Source organism: Anolis sagrei, chromosome 5 (assembly GCF_037176765.1).
Source record: "Anolis sagrei isolate rAnoSag1 chromosome 5, rAnoSag1.mat, whole genome shotgun sequence".
Lineage (NCBI taxonomy): Eukaryota > Metazoa > Chordata > Lepidosauria > Squamata > Dactyloidae > Anolis > Anolis sagrei.
In genome coordinates, this window is record NC_090025.1 from 91,526,900 (window position 1) to 91,546,254 (window position 19,355).

A 19,355-nucleotide genomic window follows, 5' to 3' on the forward strand; every position below is an offset into this window, starting at 1 on the left:
AATGATGTGCAGTAGCATAGATACCACACCCACAAAAGCTCTACCTTATCTATTTTCTTCACTGTAAAGTTTTGTATGCAGAGTAATAATGTCATGGGGAAAGCAGGGGAGTGCTCTACATACACACACAGCAAGCTTCTGTCTTCTTTAGCCCTCATGATGTTTTTTGCTTGATGTGTGAAAAAGAAAGCAATGATCTCTCACACTCAACTATGTCCCCTTCTACACTGCCATATAAAACAGATGATCAAAGCAGATAATCCACAATATCTGCTTTGAACTGGATTATATGAGGCACCTTCTACACTGCCATATAATCCAGATTATCAAAGCAGATAATCCAGATTATCTGTTTGAACTGGATTATCTGAATCTATACTACCATATAATCCACTTCATATCAGATAACCTGGATTTTATATGGAAGGCTAAAATTATAGCTTTTCCTTGGGATATTTTCAGATGTAGGGATACTTCTATCAGCATGAAGTACCTCAACAAAAGCCTCATTCTGAGGCCTGGCTTTACACTTCCATATAATCCAATTTATTAAATCAGATAACCCACATTATCTCTTTTAAACTGGATTATATGAGTCTACACTGCCATATAATCCAGTTCAAAGCAGATAATCTGGATTTTATATGGCAGTGTAGAAGAGGCCAGACAGTGGTCCTGGTTCACAGAACACTACTCTGAATAGCACTGCTATTCCTGAGACTGGAGTCACCTGAATTACACTTCTGTCCAGAAAAAAATCCTTATACAAACAGACTATATTTTAGAGAAGGAAATAAGATGCAGAACCCAAGCCAAAAGACATTTACTCAGAAGTAAATCCCATTAAGATCAAGTGTGATTATGACCACAGCTGTAATTAGACTTCACAATGCCAACAACTATTATGGGCAAGCCCGTAGCCAGGATTTTTTTTGGGGGGGGGGGGCTGAGTTTGGTTCGGGGGGGGGGGCTCAGTCTGAGTGAAAGAGGGTCTACCGTAGCAAACCTTTTGTATCATTACCCCAATACCCCCATGCATATGGGACATATTGAGCATGGTGATCAGATCATGATATGAATAAACATAACAGTTTAAATAATGCACCAGTAAGGCCTTCTCGCAGACCACCATCAGAATTTCGGGGGGGGGGGTGAAGCCCCCCAAGCCCCCCCTAAGCCCCCCCCCCCCCCCCCGCGGCTACATGCCTGATTATGGGCTAACTTCCATTCTCAAAGCTACTACTGAGCAGCAAATCTTCACCTACATAAATTTTTGTTAGGAGTGGCAAAAGTTTAACTGTTCCTACTACTATAACCAATGCAAACTAACCACTCTATAAGAATAAAACCCATTGTGCTGTTTTTATCATACTTTCTCTTAAAACTGAGATCAAAGATCAGCATGTAGGGGCATCATGCTGGTTTCACTTTTTTATTGTCAACTTCCTAGTACTGTCATAAATATTTATTGGCCTTCCTTAATATGGTGCTTCAAATTCTCCTCACTGCTGGCTCTGGAGCAGTCCCGAGGTATGATAGGAAGCTGTTGCTCTCGCACATTAGTTACAGACATGGCAACAAATAAGTTTGGAGCAATCAATAGAAAATGCACAACCATGACAGATCTACAAACTAGTTCACAACCTGGACAATCTGTATATTTTTGGTATTGAATTACTTTGATAAGGTACAGAATGATGACTAGATTCTTACTGCACCAACAAAGGCATGGTCTGAAAATGATTCACACTAGTATTTTGAATGCAAAGTAATTATGGGAGCCATTGAACAAGGTTTGCCAGTGGGTTGCTTTGGCCAGCGAACCAAGCTTGCATAGGAATCTAGAGCAGTGGTTCCCAACCTTTCCAATGCCGTGATCCCTAAATAAAGTTCCTCGTGTTGTAGTGACCCCTAACCATATTTTCGTTGCTATTTCATAACTGTAATTTTGCTACTGTTATGAATTGTAATGTAAATATCTGATATGCAGGATGTATTTTATTTATTTATTTATTTATTTGTTTGTTTGTTTGACTTGTATACCACCACTCCCAATTTGGCTCGGAGCGGTTTACAACAGTAGATTAAAACAATACAACCAACCTTAAAAATACAATAAAAACGAGAACAGACATAGTCCCGAGTTATTCACCCATCGAAAGCTTGTTGGAAAAGAAAAGGTTTTACAGGCTTTCCGAAAAGCAAGTAGCTCTAGGATGGTTCGGGTTTCAACTGGCAAGGCATTCCATAAATAAGGGGCCACAATTGAGAAGGCTCTCTGCCTAGTAGAGGACAGATGATAAATCCGGATGTTGGGGACTTCAAGCAAATTTTACTCTTCTGACTTAAGTAATCTCTGGGGTTTCATTGTTAGAAATAGAACATTATTAAAGCATAGAGATTAAATCACAAAAACAATATGTTTGTGGGAATATGGACAATGGATGGTGGGATCTGCAGTACCTACAACTGAGTCACCTCTGACATCCACAGTCCACTGAGACCCCCACAAATTACACACCTGGACCAAACTTGGCACACAGAACCCCAATGACCAACAGAAATACTGGAGGAGGTTGGGAGGAATTGACAGTGATTTATGGAAGATGTACATCTGGAGAGCACTGGAGAACCCAAATGACTATGGATCTGGACCAAACTTGGCACAAATATTCAATATGCCCAAAATTGAACACTGGTGGAGTTTGGGGAAAATAGATCATGACATTTGGGAGTTGCTGGGATGTATAGATCCCCTGCCATCAAAGAGCATTCTGAACTCCAACAACAATGAAATTGAACCAAACATGGCATACAGAACTCCCAGGACCAACAGAAAACACTGGAGAGGCATGGGGAAAATAGACCTTAGCATTTGGGAGTTGCTGGAATGGGAGTTGCTGGAATGTATAGTTCCCCTGCCATCAAAGAGCATTCTGAACTCCAACAGAAATGGAATTAAACCAAACTTGGCATACAGAAATCCCATGACTAACAGAAAATACCAGAGAGGCTTGGGGGAAAAGACCTTGCCATTTGGGAGTTGCTGGGATGTATAGTTCCCTGCCATCCAAGAACACTCTGAACTCTAACAGAAATGGAATGGAACAAAACTGCATGCAGAACTCCCATGACTATCAGAAAATACCAGAGGGGTTTGGGGAAAATAGACATTTGGGAGTTTCTGGGATGTATACTTTACCTGAGCATTCCAGGCCTGGATCCGGTGGGGAGGTTTGCACCAGCCATGGGAGGTCGCACCACATGACCTCACAGGAAGCCCTTCACCTGTCTTGCGGTGCCCGCTGGCCCCAGCAAATGGTAAAGGCCAGGCGAGGAAGCCACCACCGCATGGCCTGGCCTTGCGGGAAGCCCCTCACCCTTCAAACGCCATCTGCCATGTCTGGCAAGCTGTGAAAGCCATGCGGTGCAGCCAATCTTGTCTGACTTTCATTGCTTGCCAAGTCCAGCGGGCGGCATGAGCCAGGAAAGGGAGGCACCCCCGTGTGGCCTTGCCTCACTGGAAACTCCTCACCTGCCTCGCGCCGCCCTCCGGGCCTGGCTTGCAGTGAAAGCCAGGCGAGGGGCTTCCCATGAGGCCAGGCTGTGCAGTGGTACCTCCCTCGCCCCTGGCTTTTGCTGTATGCTAGACCCGGCGGGCAGCGCAAGCCAGGAAAGGGAGGCACCACCGCATGACCTTGCCTCGCGGGAAACCCCTCGCCTGCCTCATGTCGCCCGTGCTGTATTCTATCTGTATTCTATCTTAATCCCAATGGAAAAAAGTCTAGATATAATTTTCATACATGAATACATACATCGTGCTGGTATCATCCAGCACGATGTATTAAAATATAACTTTATCTAAGCCATGTTGGTTTTATCTGTTTTCACGGCATAGAACACATGGAAAGAGAGTTCTCACTCTTCTTACAGGGGTTAAAAGTCTAGTTTTGCTTCTGTTTCCTATGCTTTATACAGGGAACAGGAAGGCTATAGATAAAGTAGGTTCCTAATTTTCATTTTATGCACATTTTAGCAGAAATCAAAAGAACAATAGTACCACCCTTTCTGGCTTCCTTCAAATGCTGACCAAGAGATCCAGCACAGTCCCACCCTTTCCCAGACATGTATGTCAGACTGTGGCTATTACTGGAATTGCACAACTGCCAGAATATTAGCTGGCTCCCAAGCCTAGCCACAATTTATGATACTTCTGCAAGGCAGCAGGCAAAACTAAATCTTGAAAAACATTAAAAAGTAAACACTGCTTTTTATTGTCGCTAGTCAGAAATTGACAGTTTTACATAGATAAGTGTCAGCAAAGCAAAAATAAATGTAAATGTCTAGAGTCGAGATCAGTTGCAGTTCATCTGGAATGCTGTGCCTTGAAGGTTCTGTTGTTGTCAATGGATGGAACTGCTGCAGACATTAATGGCCTTGGTTAGACCACACCTGGAATATTGTGTCCAATTCTGGGCACCACAATTCAAGAGAGATATTGACAAGCTGGAATGTGTCCAGAGGAGAGCGACTAAAATGATAAAGGGTCTGGAGAACAAGCCTTATGAGGAGCGGCTTAAGGAGCTGGGCATGTTTAGCCTGAAGAAGAGAAGGCTGAGAGGGGATATGATAGCCATATATAAATATGTGAGAGGAAGCCACAGGGAGGAGGGAGCAAGCTTGTTTTCTGCTTCCCTGGAGACTAGGACGCGGAACAATGGCTTCAAACTACAAGAGAGGAGATTCCATCTGAACATGAGGAAGAACTTCCTGACTGTGAGAGCCGTTCAGCAGTGGAACTCTCTGCCCCGGATTGTGGTGAAGGCTCCTTCTTTGGAAGCTTTTAAACAGAGGCTGGATGGCCATCTGTCAGGTGTGATTTGAATGCAAGATTCCTGCTTCTTGGCAGGGGGTTGGACTGGATGGTCCATGAGGTCTCTTCCAACTCTTTGATTCTATGATTCTATGATTCCCTTCCCTAAAGATACCATTCCACTTTGTGGGGAATGGTGTTCCTAAAAGATAGAAGTTTGACTCAATTCCTTTAGTTTTTATGCAGCCTTTATGTAGTCATTTTTAATGAACTGAATCACAGCTGTAGAAAGCTTGTTAAACTCTGTAATTATTTTTGAAGTCTTTCAGTATTTGTAAAGCATCTGACTTTCCATTTCTACCAATCAGGTAGAACTTTAAGTAAAACTTTTATGAATTCCACAAGCTAAAATAATAAGAAAAATAGTAATTTGTATATTAATGGGTTGTTGTAGGTTTTTTCGGGCTATATGGCCATTTCCTAGAGGCATTTTGTGGACACTTCAGGTAGATGATTTTGACATTCTGTTTATTGCTATCAGTGTAATCTGCATTTAATTCATTTTATACAAGGAGGAAGAAGATGCTTGCCATAGATGCAGGCGAAACGTCAGGAGAAATGCCTCTAGAACATGACCATATAGCCCCCAAAAAACCACAAGAACTTAGTGATTCCAGCCATGAAAGCCTTTGACAATACAAAGAAAAACTTCCTTTCAAAAGGAAAATTCAGGACAGTTTTCACTCTCCTCTGCTCAAGGTACAATTTATGGAAAACTGCTGATCAGAGATGTGGTTTCTGCCCCCAAATAGGCAACATAACACAGTACATATATTTCTGTGCTTTGGCTCTAAAGCTCATTGAAATATCTTTGTGAAGTGCTCCATAATTTTTATCACATTGTTTATAGTGTTTTAACTTTTGTTTCATGTATTTTAATATGTGTTTGTTTTAATATATGTGTTTATGGATGTATTTTAAATATGTTCTAATGTGTGCTTTTATAGATGTATTTGACTATGTTATGCCCCATCCTCAGCCAAAAGGAGTGGTGGGTAATAAATTTATTTATAAATTTTATTTAGAGCATTTGTATCCCGTCCTTCTCAACCCCCGAAGGGGGATTCAAGATGGCTTACAATTGGCAGTCATTAGATGCTGACAAGAAACAGTTAGAACACAACAACTCACATAAACAAGTTGACAGCAATAAAAATACATTTAAAAAGCAATAAAAATACATTAAAAATATTGGCCCTTAAAATAATAACACAACCAAATCTGAGTCTGCAAATCCAAATCATAGTCCAAAGTTCCAGTTCAAGGTCCCTTAATTAACACAAGTCATTACAGTTGTTGCTCAACCAGCTGCCCAAATGCTTGGTCCGAAAGCCAAGACTTGAGTTTTTTCCTGAAGGAGAGGAGAGGAGTCACCCTCATTAGGCGCACTTTAAACTAGGGCCACCGGGGGAGGGGGACAACAGCCTTGCGAACAGTACTTTACCCACAATGTCAGGGAACCGCCAGAAGGCTAAACAGAGGGCTGCACAAACACAACGAGGACCAAGTACCGAAAGCACAATACTTCCAAATAAACAGCTCAGGGGAAGATCTCAGGGGCTCACATGTCTTTACACTAATGCACTGAGCATGGGAAATAAACAAGACGAACTCCAACTTTTAGCACAACACCACAAATATGATGTCATAGGCATCATTGAAATCTGTTGGGATGACTCCTATGTAGACATTGAGGGCTATAACCTCTTTCACAGACACCGAACAAAGGGGAGAGGAGGCGGAGTAGCCTTATATGTCAAAAACTGTTACACTGCAAAAGAGATGCAAGACAGCAATCCGGGAAACCAGCTTGAAAGCATTTGGATAAGAATCAAGGGAACTGGGACTCAAAAAAATCTTGTCGTAGGTGTCTACTACAGACTCCAAGCCAGGATGAAGAACTTGATGAAGTCTTCTGCCAACAGCTCACCAAACAAGCACAAAGAAGAGATGTAGCAGTCATGGGCGGTTGTGGGGAGGGAAAATGAAATGGAATATCCATGACCAGGTTGCTAGAATGCTCCACATGGAAACATTTCAATGCAGGTCTTGTGTGTTAAACTCAATGCACTCAGAATGGACTGTTAATGCTGGTTTAAATCTATGCCAATACAGAAGGCCAATTTGACAATGGCTGCTTGCCTTCTCATTTTGAAAATGGATGCAACTCAAAATATGCTTCAGAAGAAAAGAAGGTTTACAAAGGTAAACTAAGAATTTTCCAATCTTCACATAAATGATTTATATGCATTCTATGCAATGTAATAGCTGGTGCTTAGAAAGTTATTTTTTAAAAGTAAACCATAAACGTTGTATTTTACAAAGCACCAAAGAAAAAATAACGACAGTCACAGTTATGCAGAAACGTAAATTTTGCCATCCTCTATTATTGAACTGTAACAAATATAGTTACTCACTTATACTACATCTGCATGCTGTAATATTTTGGTCTATGGTACAAAACACCTCTGTCTAAGGCAATATTAAAAAGAAATACAAACATGACAAAAGTTAACATGGGCAGAAAATTCAGAGAACATCCAAAATTAACCCTGTTGCACATAACAGTGAGGTTTCTGCTGACAATGGTGAGGATGATGTCCAACACAGCTGATGCTGTACAAGAAATATATTTTTGCTCTTTAGAACTAAGATAACAGACCTACCTCTTCCACAAAACTGTCTTTCTTTTCTAGCATTTCTCGCAGAGTCTGAAGAATCTTAATACAGAGTTTTTCTTCCTTCTCCATTAGCCTTTTTGTGTGATTTATGAGCCTGAAAACAAAGCATGAGACAAGATATCATACTAAATTAAAAACCCACATGGATCAGCTTCATTCATCATGATGACCTTCTACTTCTTTAGAGGACTTTCACTGTATTTTTTTTATTAGAGAACCTGAACTATTATAGAACCTGAACTATTCAGATGTTAGGTTAAACATTTCTAGAAATGTTCAAAATTGATCCTGTTCCATGATCTTAGATACAAAAGTAGGTAAGTGCCATCCTATTACCGGTAACAGGATGGCACTTACCTACTTTTGTATCTAAGATCATGGAACAGGATCAATTTTGAACATTTCTAGAAATGTTTAACCTAACATCTGAATAGTTCAGGTTCTCTAATGGTTCAGCACCACATGGGAAACAAGTGGATCCATGACTTAAGTTGGAGGAGGAGGAAATTGTTTCCACAAAGAGGGGAGACTTGAGATAGAATAATAATAATAATAATAATAATAATAATAATAATAATAAACTTTATTTATACCCCGCTCCATTTCCCTCAAGGGGATTCGGTGCGGCTTACATAAGGCCATGCCTATAAGTACAATACACAACATTATAACACAAGAACATCATAAAACCAATAAAATAAAATAAATAAATCCAAACAATATAATAGCAACACAACAATGTAAAATCAGACATTAAAACACAAAAGATTTCACTGGGCAGGGCCAAATTCAGGATAAAATTTTAAAACCCTGGGGGATAGGACAATGTCAAACATCAGGACGGGGGATCCGGGGATGAGGAAGGATTTAATTTCACGAACCATAAATAAAGTGCTACTGAGGTCATTTAGTGCAAAGTTTTTGGTCAGGGAGTACCTTACATTCAGTCATTGAAGGCACATTGGAATAACCAAGTTTTCAGATTCTTCCTGAAGATTGCCATCGTGGGGGCTTGCCTAATATCTTTGGGAAGTGAGTTCCAGAGTCAAGGGGCCACCAGAGAGAAGGCTCTCTCTCGTCCCCACAAGTCGCACTTGTGATGCGAAAGAAGAGTCTCTCCGGAAGATCAAAGAGATCGTGTGGGTTCGTAAATGGAAATGTGGTCGCGAAGGTAGGCAGGTCCCAAACCGTTCAGGGCTTTGTAGGTCAAAACTTGCACCTTGAATTGGGCCCAGAAAATAGACAGCAACCAGTGGAGCTCCTTAAACAGGAGGGTTGACCGCTCTCTGTAATTTACACCTGTTAGAAATCTGGCAGCCGCCCGTTGGACCAATTGGAATTTCTGGGCCGTCTTCAAGGGCAGCACCACGTAGAGGGCATTGCAATAGTCCAATCTAGAGGTAACTAAGGCATGGACCACCATGGCCAAATCCAACTTCATGAGGCATGGGCGCAGCTGGCGCACAAGCTTTAATTGTGTGAAGGCCCTCCCAGCCACTGCCATCGCATGAGCTTCAAGCGTCAGCGCTGAATCCAGGAGGACACCTAAGCTGCGGACCTGTGATTTCAGGGGGAGTGCAACCCCGTCAAGCACAGGTTGCTACTCAATACCCTGATCCGGCCTACGATTGACCATAGAATCATAGAGTTGGAGGAGACCTCATGGACCATCCAGTCTAACCCCTGCCAATTCAAAGCACCCCCAAACATTTCAGCCATGAATTTTCCTGTGGCAGAACTGGGTGGAGTTCAAAGATTCCACAAGACTTCATTCACTGCTTAATGCTTACACATAGTACTGCTGTCAAACAAGTCTCACTGGTGATAACTGATGGATGGTATACAATGATGTATTCCAGTTCTTTCACTAATGGGGTCCCTCATGCCATCAAAACAAATGGTAGAAGTCGGACTCTAAACAGAGAACTATGTCTAACAACTAACTATCCCTGATAGCTGGCTATATCTAGACTGGTATGTACACATCCACATTGCTGGAAGATAGACTCCCAAGGATTATACTAAAGAAGCAAACAAAGAAACCCGTGAGCAAACATGCCCCATTTCACTATTGCGATGGGAATTGTACAAGCCATTGAGCAAGCAAAGAAAACTCACTTCCCTACATATCTTTTCCTGCTGCACACTGCCAAGCGAATGTAAAAAAAAATCAGACAAAATCACTAACATCAGTTAATCCTGTCTATGTCAGTGGATACTTCCTAACATTTGGCCATGCTGCCAACAAGGACTCTAAAGCCCACCTGCCCAATTCACTACAACAGGCAAGGACCTGCATTAGCTGTTTTTTTCACTCCACACTAACAGGCCTCATATAATGTTTACTTTGTCCCTTATGAGCAACTATGGACCTTTAAGAACCAGAGATTGGGATCCCTTCTACACAGCTGTATAAAATTCGCATTGAACTGGAATATATAGAATCATTGAAATCATAGAATCAAAGAGTTGGAAGAGACCTCATGGGCCATCCAGTCCAACCCCCTGCCAAGAAGCAGGAATATTGCATTCAAATCACCCCTGACAAATGGCCATCCAGCCTCGGTTTAAAGTGTGGCACTGTGGACTCATATAATCACGTTCTAAGCAGATATTGTGGATTATCTGCCTTGGATTATATGGCTGTGTGGAAGGACCTTGGAAGAGTTTGTCTGTTTATTTTCCAACTGACATTATTGGTTGCTCTCTCCCCTCTTTGGAAGAACTTTATAATTCCCGCTGCCTTAGGACAGCTCAAAATATTCTTAAGAATCCATCTCACCCTGGATATTCTTTTTTAAAATTATTGACACCCAGCAAATGATGTAGAATGATAAAAATAAGGACAAATAGGCTGAGAGGTAGCTTTTATCCTAGAGCCATGATTATATTGACCTCTGTGGTTTCACACTGAGGTGGCATTGTGCAAAAATGGTTAGAACTTGGAAGGATGGATGTTTTCTTTTGTAATTCTACATATATAATGTGATTGGGGATGGCATTTAATTTTATTGTACGGTATACAATGACAATAAAATTATTCTTCTATTCTACCCTTAAATTGTCATTGAAAAAGATATCAATAATGCTGAATCTATATAAATAAAAATGTAATGTTTGTTTGTGGGATTAACATAACTCAGAAACCACTGGACGAATTGACACCAAATTTGGTCACAATACACCTATCAGGCCAACAAGTGACCACCACTCATAAAAATACTGAAAAACACAGCGGAAGAGACTTAAAAAGCCAAAAAACAAAAAATATATTACAACGCATGTGCAAAACCACACACATATATATATACGCAAACACATATACACAAATATATACACACACATATACAAAGATAAAACACATATACACAGACTGGGCCACAGTAACGCGTGGCAGGGAATGGCTAGTTTTCATTAAATGTTGTCCAAATGTACACAACATATTCCAGAGAGAAATATAGGGCTGAAAGCACCCTATTTGGGTATTAACTTCAGTAGCATAGAAATTACTAAGCTTAGCATCTTCTTCATATCACTGTTAAAAGGCCACTATATAACTCATTTCCATTTCTAGAATTGCCCTTCCCAGAAGTCAAGACAACAGTAGCATGGAAAGTAACATAGAAGATGTACTCAACCTTCTGAAGTTACCAGGTGATATGAGAAGGAACCACTTTAAGCAGCTCCCGCATTGTTCAAGGGCCTCATGCTTAATCTATACAATATATAAACGTGCTAATTTTTCATGGCATAGAATTATATTAAAAAGGAAGTTGGCCTTACTGTGATCTGTTTGGGCTCACCAGAATTGAGCACTATAATTTTTTTCTATTTTTTAAACATTTGAATAAGGAATTTAAGAAACACATATTGTTTCAGTACTTACTTTGACATGAAAGCCCCACATCTGATTCTAGCATCACTCCCTTCGGGAAAGAGAAGTTCAGGGCTGTGGAGTACATCAACCAGGACTGAAAATTCAGCCTGCATCATAGGACTGAACTGTTGCTCCAAAGAAGTCACCACATCCTAAAGAACAAAACAGCAAGAGAGGTGATCTTTGGCTGTAACTGGCACTTTGACGCAGGGACGCAGCTGGGACGCAGGGAGCACACAACGCCCTTGCTGTCCCAGCTCCACTGGCTGCCGATCTGCTACCGGGCCCAATTTAAGGTGCTGGTGTTATCCTACAAAGCCCTAAACGGTTCCGGCCCAAAATACCTTGAGAACCGCATCTCGGCCTACGAGCCCACAAGGACCTTGAGATCATCTGGGGAGGCCCTTCTCTCGGTCCCGCCTGCCTCACAGGCACGCCTGGCGGGGACAAGAGAGCGGGCCTTCTCGGTGGTGGCCCCCCGGCTATGGAACTCCCTCCCTGCTGAAATCAGACAGGCGCCTTCCCTCATGGCCTTCCGCAAAACAATTAACACTGTAGGGCCTGAAAACCTGGCTCTTTGAAAAGGCCTTCAACTAAGTGCTATGTTTTTGAAATGACCACCGGAATGGACTATGACTACGAGATTGATTGATTATGACCCCAAACAAGACGAAGCGGATTTTTTGTTTAATTAGCTGTGTATTAGTAAGATGTGTGTTATGGTCCTGATCTATTGTAAACTGTTGTCTTTTCTATGTTCTATGTTCTGTACACCGCCACGAGTCGCCCTCGGGCTGAGAGTGGCGGTTAACAAGTGCAAATAATAAATAAATAAATAAATAAATAATTTGAAAAACATTTATTACTAGTCTTGCAGTCATGCACTTGGATAGATATAACATTTTACCCAGTTTTAGTGATGAACTGGGTGGACGAGATGAGAAAAGAGATTATACAACAGGGAGAATGTGAACTGCACCTATCTATTCTGCATGCTCTTGATGCTGCTATGTGTGTTCAAGTTATTTCTGAATTATGGTTTCTCTACGGAAACAAACAGATCTGCATTATGCTTAGTCAAAAGCCAATACAGTAGATTGTGTAACAAAAATAGATTACTATGAGAAAGTAATCACCAAAATATGGTTGATTTTTGAGCCATTTTCAAATAGAAAACTGTATGGGACATGCACTAACAATGTCTTAAAATTAACAATTAAGAACATTCTAAACCACAAGGCAGTGTTTACTCAACTGGTCACTGTCACAAAAATTGCAAGTGTCTTTCAAAAAAGACTCTTATCACTGGAAATAAGAAGCCTTTCTAACCAAACAATTTTGTTGGTGGATTCTAACTATAAAAAGATATTTTAACAAAATATCACATGGTGTCTGCATGGCTATGATGTTACATTGACATCAGATATGGTCCGAACCATTGTGTCCTCAAACACCAGACACATAGAAAGAGTATCTATGTGTGCTATTTTCCACACACCTGTAATTTCTCAATGATATTCCGGTAATCCCAGGCAGGCCCTCCAAGGGGTTCTTTAAAACGAGGACCACTGCGAGCAGTCATTCTCCAGCCCATCGCCGCTCTCTGGACCATGTTAGAGTGACTCTTCATGAACAATGTATTGACCTGACTGTCCAAATCAACTGGAATTGCAATTCCACGGTTTTTGGCTTTGGAAGAAAACATTTAGGCAGGGAAAGTATTAGAATATATGTATAAAGCGATAAATCATCCAAGTAAAGGGCTGGGCAGTCGATATCACATAGAAAATTTGCTTGAAATAGCAGCTTTGGGATACATATTTGCAACAGAGATAGAAGACAAGACACATTCTTCACACATTCATTTATGAGAAAATCCTCCTCAAAACTTCTAGTGTGAAAATAGGCATAGATTTAGAAGAATCAGACATTGTGACATTGTTAATACACAGTTTCCAAGAGTTTATTCATAACCATACAGTGCAGGGGTCCTCAAACTATGGCTTGGGAGCCACAGGCGACCCACCGAGGGCATTTATCTGGCCCACCGAGGAGGAGGCCTCCCTCTCAGTGGAATCAGTCTTTTTCTCTCCATTTCAGTCTCTCCCCTTTTCCACTCTCCCTTTCTTTCTCCCTCTTTTCTCTCTCTCCCTTTCTCCTCTTCTTTTTATATCCCTTTCTTCTGTGCAGCCAATAGGCAGCCTTGAAGCCTATTTTGAATACAATTGAACACAAGGAAGGCCCAAGTTGGCCCATACCTGCTTAAAAAAATACAAATTACATTAAATTCTGTTGTAATGTTTCATTTATTTGTAGATTTGAAATTGTATTGAAATGTAAGCTGCTTTGGGCCCTTCCATACAGCTGAATAAAATCCACACTGAACTGTTTTATATGGTAGTGTGGACTCTGATAATGCAGTTCAAAGCAGATATTGTGGATATCAGCCCCCTCGTTAATGGTGTTTCGAAGAAAACTGAAAACCTGGCTATTTGAACAGGCGTTCGGATAAGCAGTGCAATGAATATAATGAATATAGGAAAACGGAATTACGGATGACGAGTTGGATCACGATTCTAGTTACGAGATGTTAATGTGTTGTTTATTGATGTTAATTACTTAGTATACTACAGTGTTGTTTTTAAATAGTGTATGTTGTTAGCACTGAATTTTTGCTCTTGTTGTTAACCGCGTTGAGTCACCTATGGGCTGAGAAACTGTGGTATACAAATAAAGTAAATAAATAAATAAAAAATAAATTATCTGCCTTGATATTCTGGGTTATATGGCTGTTTGGAAGGGTTCTTTGAGGGCCCTTCCAGACAAGTCCTATATCCCAGGATCTGATTCTAGGTTTTCTGTTTTCTGGCAGTGCAGACTCACACAATCCAGTTTAAAGCAGAAAACCTGGGATCAAATCCTGGGATACAGGGCCTGCCTGGAAGGGCCCACAGTCTCCTTGTGGAGACAAAAAGTGGTGTATTAATAAACATAATAATAATAATAATAATAATAATAATAATAATAATAATATGTCCTTCTCTTTTGATCTCCTGCTTTGGTCAGACTTTCCCACTTGGAATCACACTCTGTAACCAAATTGGAGAACAAAAATCTGTTCCTGGTTTAAAAGTGTTATTTTCTGATTAATTGTGTGGCCCTTGCTTTGAAAGTAATTGTTCTCCTCCAGAAACTTTGTTTGTGTGGCTGCCATAAACTATGATGAATCTATTGGTCATGGGAGCTCTGTATGCCAAGTTTGGTTGAATTCCATTGTTGTGGAATTCAGAATGCTCTTTGATTGCAGGAGCTACTGCAACTCCCACATGTCTAAGTGTATTTTAACCAAACCTCTCTAGCATTTTCTCTTGGTCATGAGAGTTCTTCATGCCAAGTTTGGTTTAATTCTATTGTTGGGACTGTTCAGAATGCTCTTTGATCACAGGAGCTACTGCAACTCCCACATGTCTGAGTGTATTTTAGCCAAACTTCTCCTGTATTTTCTCTTGGTCATGGGAGTTTGGCTAATAGGCTGATCAGTAAACATATTCATGGGATCCCTGCTGTTATATTAAGACTGTTACCCATGCTACGACATGCTTGAAGTCAAAATGTTATTTATTTGTAATTAGAACACAACATATTTATTTATTTATTTATTTATTTGGTATGCTTGTATACCGCTAATATCTCAGCCTGTGCGGCGACTCATTGCGGTTTACAACATGTTAAAATATACAATTCATTTAAGCATATAAAATTAAAATTAAAATACATACAAAAAACATACACAGTATTGGGCCACCAATACAGATCGGGACATCTCATAGTTAAAATCATCATCCAATTCGTTATCTTGATTGCTAATCCATGGTCAGATAAAACATCACATCGAAGGTCAATTGAAGACTTGCTCAAACATCCAGGTTTTTAGTTTTTTCCTAAATGCCATTAGCGAGGTGGCTGATCTTAATTCAGTAGGGAGGGCATTCCAAAGCCGGGGGGCCACCACAGAAAAGGCCCTATCTCTCGTTCCCACATATTGTTTTTGTGATTAATCACGATCCTTTATGTTCAGTTTGTAACAATGAAAATGCATCCTGAGTATCAGATATTTACATTACGAATCATAACAGTAGCAAAATAACAGTTGTGAAGTAGCAATGAAAATAATTTTATGGTTATGGGTCACCACAACATGAGGAACTGCATTAAGGGGTCATGACATTAGGAAGGTTGAGAATCACTGATGTATATCAAGAGGGGCCACTCGATGATGCGCAGCTAAAGCACTGAAAAATAGAGTGTATCTTCACTGCAGAATTAATGCAGTTTGACACCAGTTTGACTGCCATGACATAATGCTATGGAATCCTGGGATTAAAAATTTTATAACCTGTTTCGCCTTTTCTGCCAAAAGATCAAACTGCAGCTCCAAGATTCCATAGCACTGAGTTAAAGTGGTTCTTTGTTTTAAATATTGTATGTGTTCCCATTTTGTTTATTACTTCAAAATAAGGTATGTGCAGTGTGCACAGGAATTTCACCATCTTTTTTTAAAAAAAAGCTATAGTCCAGCCCTCCAATTGTCTGAGGGATGGTAAACTGGCCCCCTGTTTAAAAAGTTCGAGGACCCCTAATATAGTGCTTTGGGAGCCATAATACCCCCCCCCCAGGCATGTAGCTCATGGTGGTCTGCGAGAAGGCCTTATTGGTACATTATTTATGTTGCATCCCAGTTCAAGAAACAAGACTATAAGATTAAATCCACCACTCTGGACTGTAGGAAAAGCAATCCTTGTTTATTGATGAAAAAATGGTTACAAAAGAAAGGTAAATGCAGAGTAAAAAAGCCACAGAAAAACACAGTAGTCAATAGGATCTCTGAATTTGAGCAAAACTTCAAAAGCCACAAAACAATAACCAGGAGTCTGTTAGCCTTTTACTAACCATGAACTTGGAAACTACAAGCCTCTGGGATTACTGGCCATGGAACACAGGAATTCTGCCAAGACCAGCCACAGTCCCGAACATTGCTTGACCTAAAGAAGCACCCGGCAGGGATGCTCTTAAACCAAAGAAGCTATTCTTAGAAACGCCCCTTGACTTTTCTGTTTGGGACTCTTTCTGCTGAAGACACTGTGACCTTCGTACAGACTGGGAAACAAATCTATCTCTCACTATCTGTTCTCTTCGGACCTCATTATCAAGCCCAGGTGGGGAGATATCACGGCTAACTTCCAAAACATTCTCTTCTAACTGTTGGGTTTCGTTTTCATTCCCACTGACCTCTGCATCAACAACACATTCCACACTGTCAGAGTCAGGGAGAGCTTGCTCAGTTTGAAAAACTATCAGAGAATCCTGTTCACACAGATCAGGATCAGACTGAACCCCAACAATTTAAACTGTTATGTTTATTCATATCATGATCTGATCACCATACTCAATATATCCCATAAGCATGGGGGTATTGGGGTAACGATACAAAAGGTTTGCGAGGGTAGACCCTCTTTCGCTCAGACTCAGCCCCCCCCAATCAAACTCAGCCCCCTCCCCCCCCCCCGAATCAAAATCCTGGCTACGGGTCTGCCCCCCCCCCCCTTACTTCTTCCCGAACTATACATGTTTTGAGGCTTGAATCTCACCATACAAGTATGGTATTCCTATTGTTCAGAACGATTTTTCATGATCTGTCCTTGGCCTTGCTTAATTCTCCTTATCTTATTTTCAACACAATCACAATTTTTAATCCAGCACAGACCAACTTCAGTCTTTGGGTGGGAGAGTGTGCAAATCTAGTCCATAGGAAAGACATTGAAGTTGTTGGTCCTTCCTGTCTGCTGCCAAAAGGAAGCACCATTTGAAGGGGCATTAAGGATTTCTGGAAGAATCTGTAGAAACAGATATTAGAGCTAGGAAAAGAATTCCATCTTCTGTTGAGATAAGCATTCCCTCAAAAGAATAAAAGTTTAAGAGGTAACATGGATCGGAGAAGTTGAACAAGAGGAAGAAAGAAATGCTATTTATTGGAAGAACTTCAGACTTGCATTAAAATATATAATTTGGTTCCACAAGATAATTGCAATAATACTAGCCATATCACTGCTTTGCATACTGTGCAAATGGGCTACAGAAATGAGTTTTTAGACCCTAAAAAGCAAAGCAGTTGAGAACTTGGAAGAAGATTGACTTTGGAGAGAGAGAAAAAATAAATTTTCCTTCAAATGTCATTGACTGATTCCAGCCGCTGCATGTTCCCATGACCTTCACTTGAACTCTTTAGGGATGAAAGCTTAAAGGAGATCCACATGACTGGGTCTAGTGATTATGAAATACTAAGCTTATCATGTGTATATTTCACACCCTTCTCGATAGGCTCTGCTGGTGCTACACATGAGCGAAAAGTCCATGTGTGACACAGCTACTATTGCTGCTCCATATCCACAGAGTGCTACCCAATGGTGACACAGAACTCATTGCAAACATGTAGCCGGGGGGGGGGGGCTTGAGGGGCTTCAGCCCCCCCCCCCCAAATTCTCATGGTGGTTCGCGAAAAGGACTTACTGGTACATTATTTAAACTGTTATGTTTATTCATATCATGATCTGATCACCATCAGGCATGTAGCCGGGGGGGGGGGGGGGGGGGAGCTTGGGAGGCTTCAGCCCCCCCTGAAATTTTCATGGTGGTTCGCAAAAAGGCCTTACTGGTGCATTATTTAAACTGTTATGTTTATTCATATCATGATCTGATCACCATACTCAATATATCCCATATGCATGGGGGTATTGGGGTAATGATACAAAAGGTTTGCTAGGCTAGACCCTCTTTCACTCAGACTCATCCCCCCCCCGAAACTCAGCCCCCCCCGAAACCCCCCCTGAAAAAAATCACACACACACCCGAAACGAAATCCTGGCTACGGGCCTGATCACCATACTCAATATAACCCATATGCATGGGGGTATTGGGGTAACGATACAAAAGGTTTGCTAGGGTAGACCCTCTTTCACTCAGACTCAGCCCCCCTCCCAAAACAAACTCAGCCCCCCCCCCCCCGAATCGAAATCCTGGCTATGGGCCTGACTCATCGACTTAAATTTCAGTGAAGAAAGCCCATGGGGGAAAAAAAAGTTAAATCTAATGTTAACGATGAAATGAGAACCTATGGGAAGTACTTAATTAAAGAAAAAGAGACAATCTCAAAAATGGGCAAGAAGAAAGGAAAGGGAATCTAGAAAGAGAGATAAGGGAGCTGGAAAAAGAATATGCAGTAAATAGAGATATACAAACTTATGTAAGGTTGAGAGCCAAAAAAAGAGGAATTGGATAAAATGGAAATTGGTGAAGTACACGAAAATTTAATATACTTAAGGAGAGAATTTTTTGAATTTAGCGATAGGAATTCGAAGATATTAGCCATTTGGTTTATTTCAAACGTCTGCTGTGTGAGTGACAGTTACTCGTATTTATTCTTCCAATTGCTTTATTTTATTGCATTGCTATTTTTAAATAGGTATGCCTGCTCCAAGTGTTTAACTTACTACAGCTGCACCTTATAAGGATTTGACAATAGTAAAGGAAAGTGGACCTATTAATTCAATTTAATGTGATTTTTTTAAGTAACGAATGTTACAGGAGACTGCTATTTTTCCTCAAATATTTTATGTGTAGAATTCATGTACAACCAGGAATAAATGTCTCAAATGTAGAGTATGAAGAGTAAATGATCACATTTCAACATTTCTTCCTGACATCATTTGAAGTGAGCAACTTTTTTCCCATCAACCGCTAAGCAGTCAACAAGGTTGATGATTTTTCAAAGACTTCCAGCTAATTAAATATATCACATAGAAAGCCAAAGAGGAAAATGTTCCTTTGTTCTGAATGATTCTTAAAATGTATAATTCTATTTGTAATT

At 40.6% G+C, this 19,355-nt stretch overlaps 1 protein-coding gene across 3 annotated transcripts in view; it reads right to left on the bottom strand.

Moving 5' to 3' along the window:
* ITPR2 (inositol 1,4,5-trisphosphate receptor type 2) overlaps window positions 1–19,355 on the bottom strand; it is a 313,417-nt gene that overhangs the window by 105,041 nt on the left and 189,021 nt on the right. For all 3 annotated transcript variants that reach the window (XM_060778249.2, XM_060778247.2, XM_067468876.1), the window contains 3 exons: window positions 12,930–13,120; window positions 11,441–11,583; window positions 7,540–7,648 (listed from right to left, as the gene is read on the bottom strand). In XM_060778249.2, coding sequence (XP_060634232.2) covers window positions 7,540–7,648; window positions 11,441–11,583; window positions 12,930–13,120 — 443 coding nt within the window. The remainder of the gene's footprint in view (window positions 1–7,539; window positions 7,649–11,440; window positions 11,584–12,929; window positions 13,121–19,355) is intronic.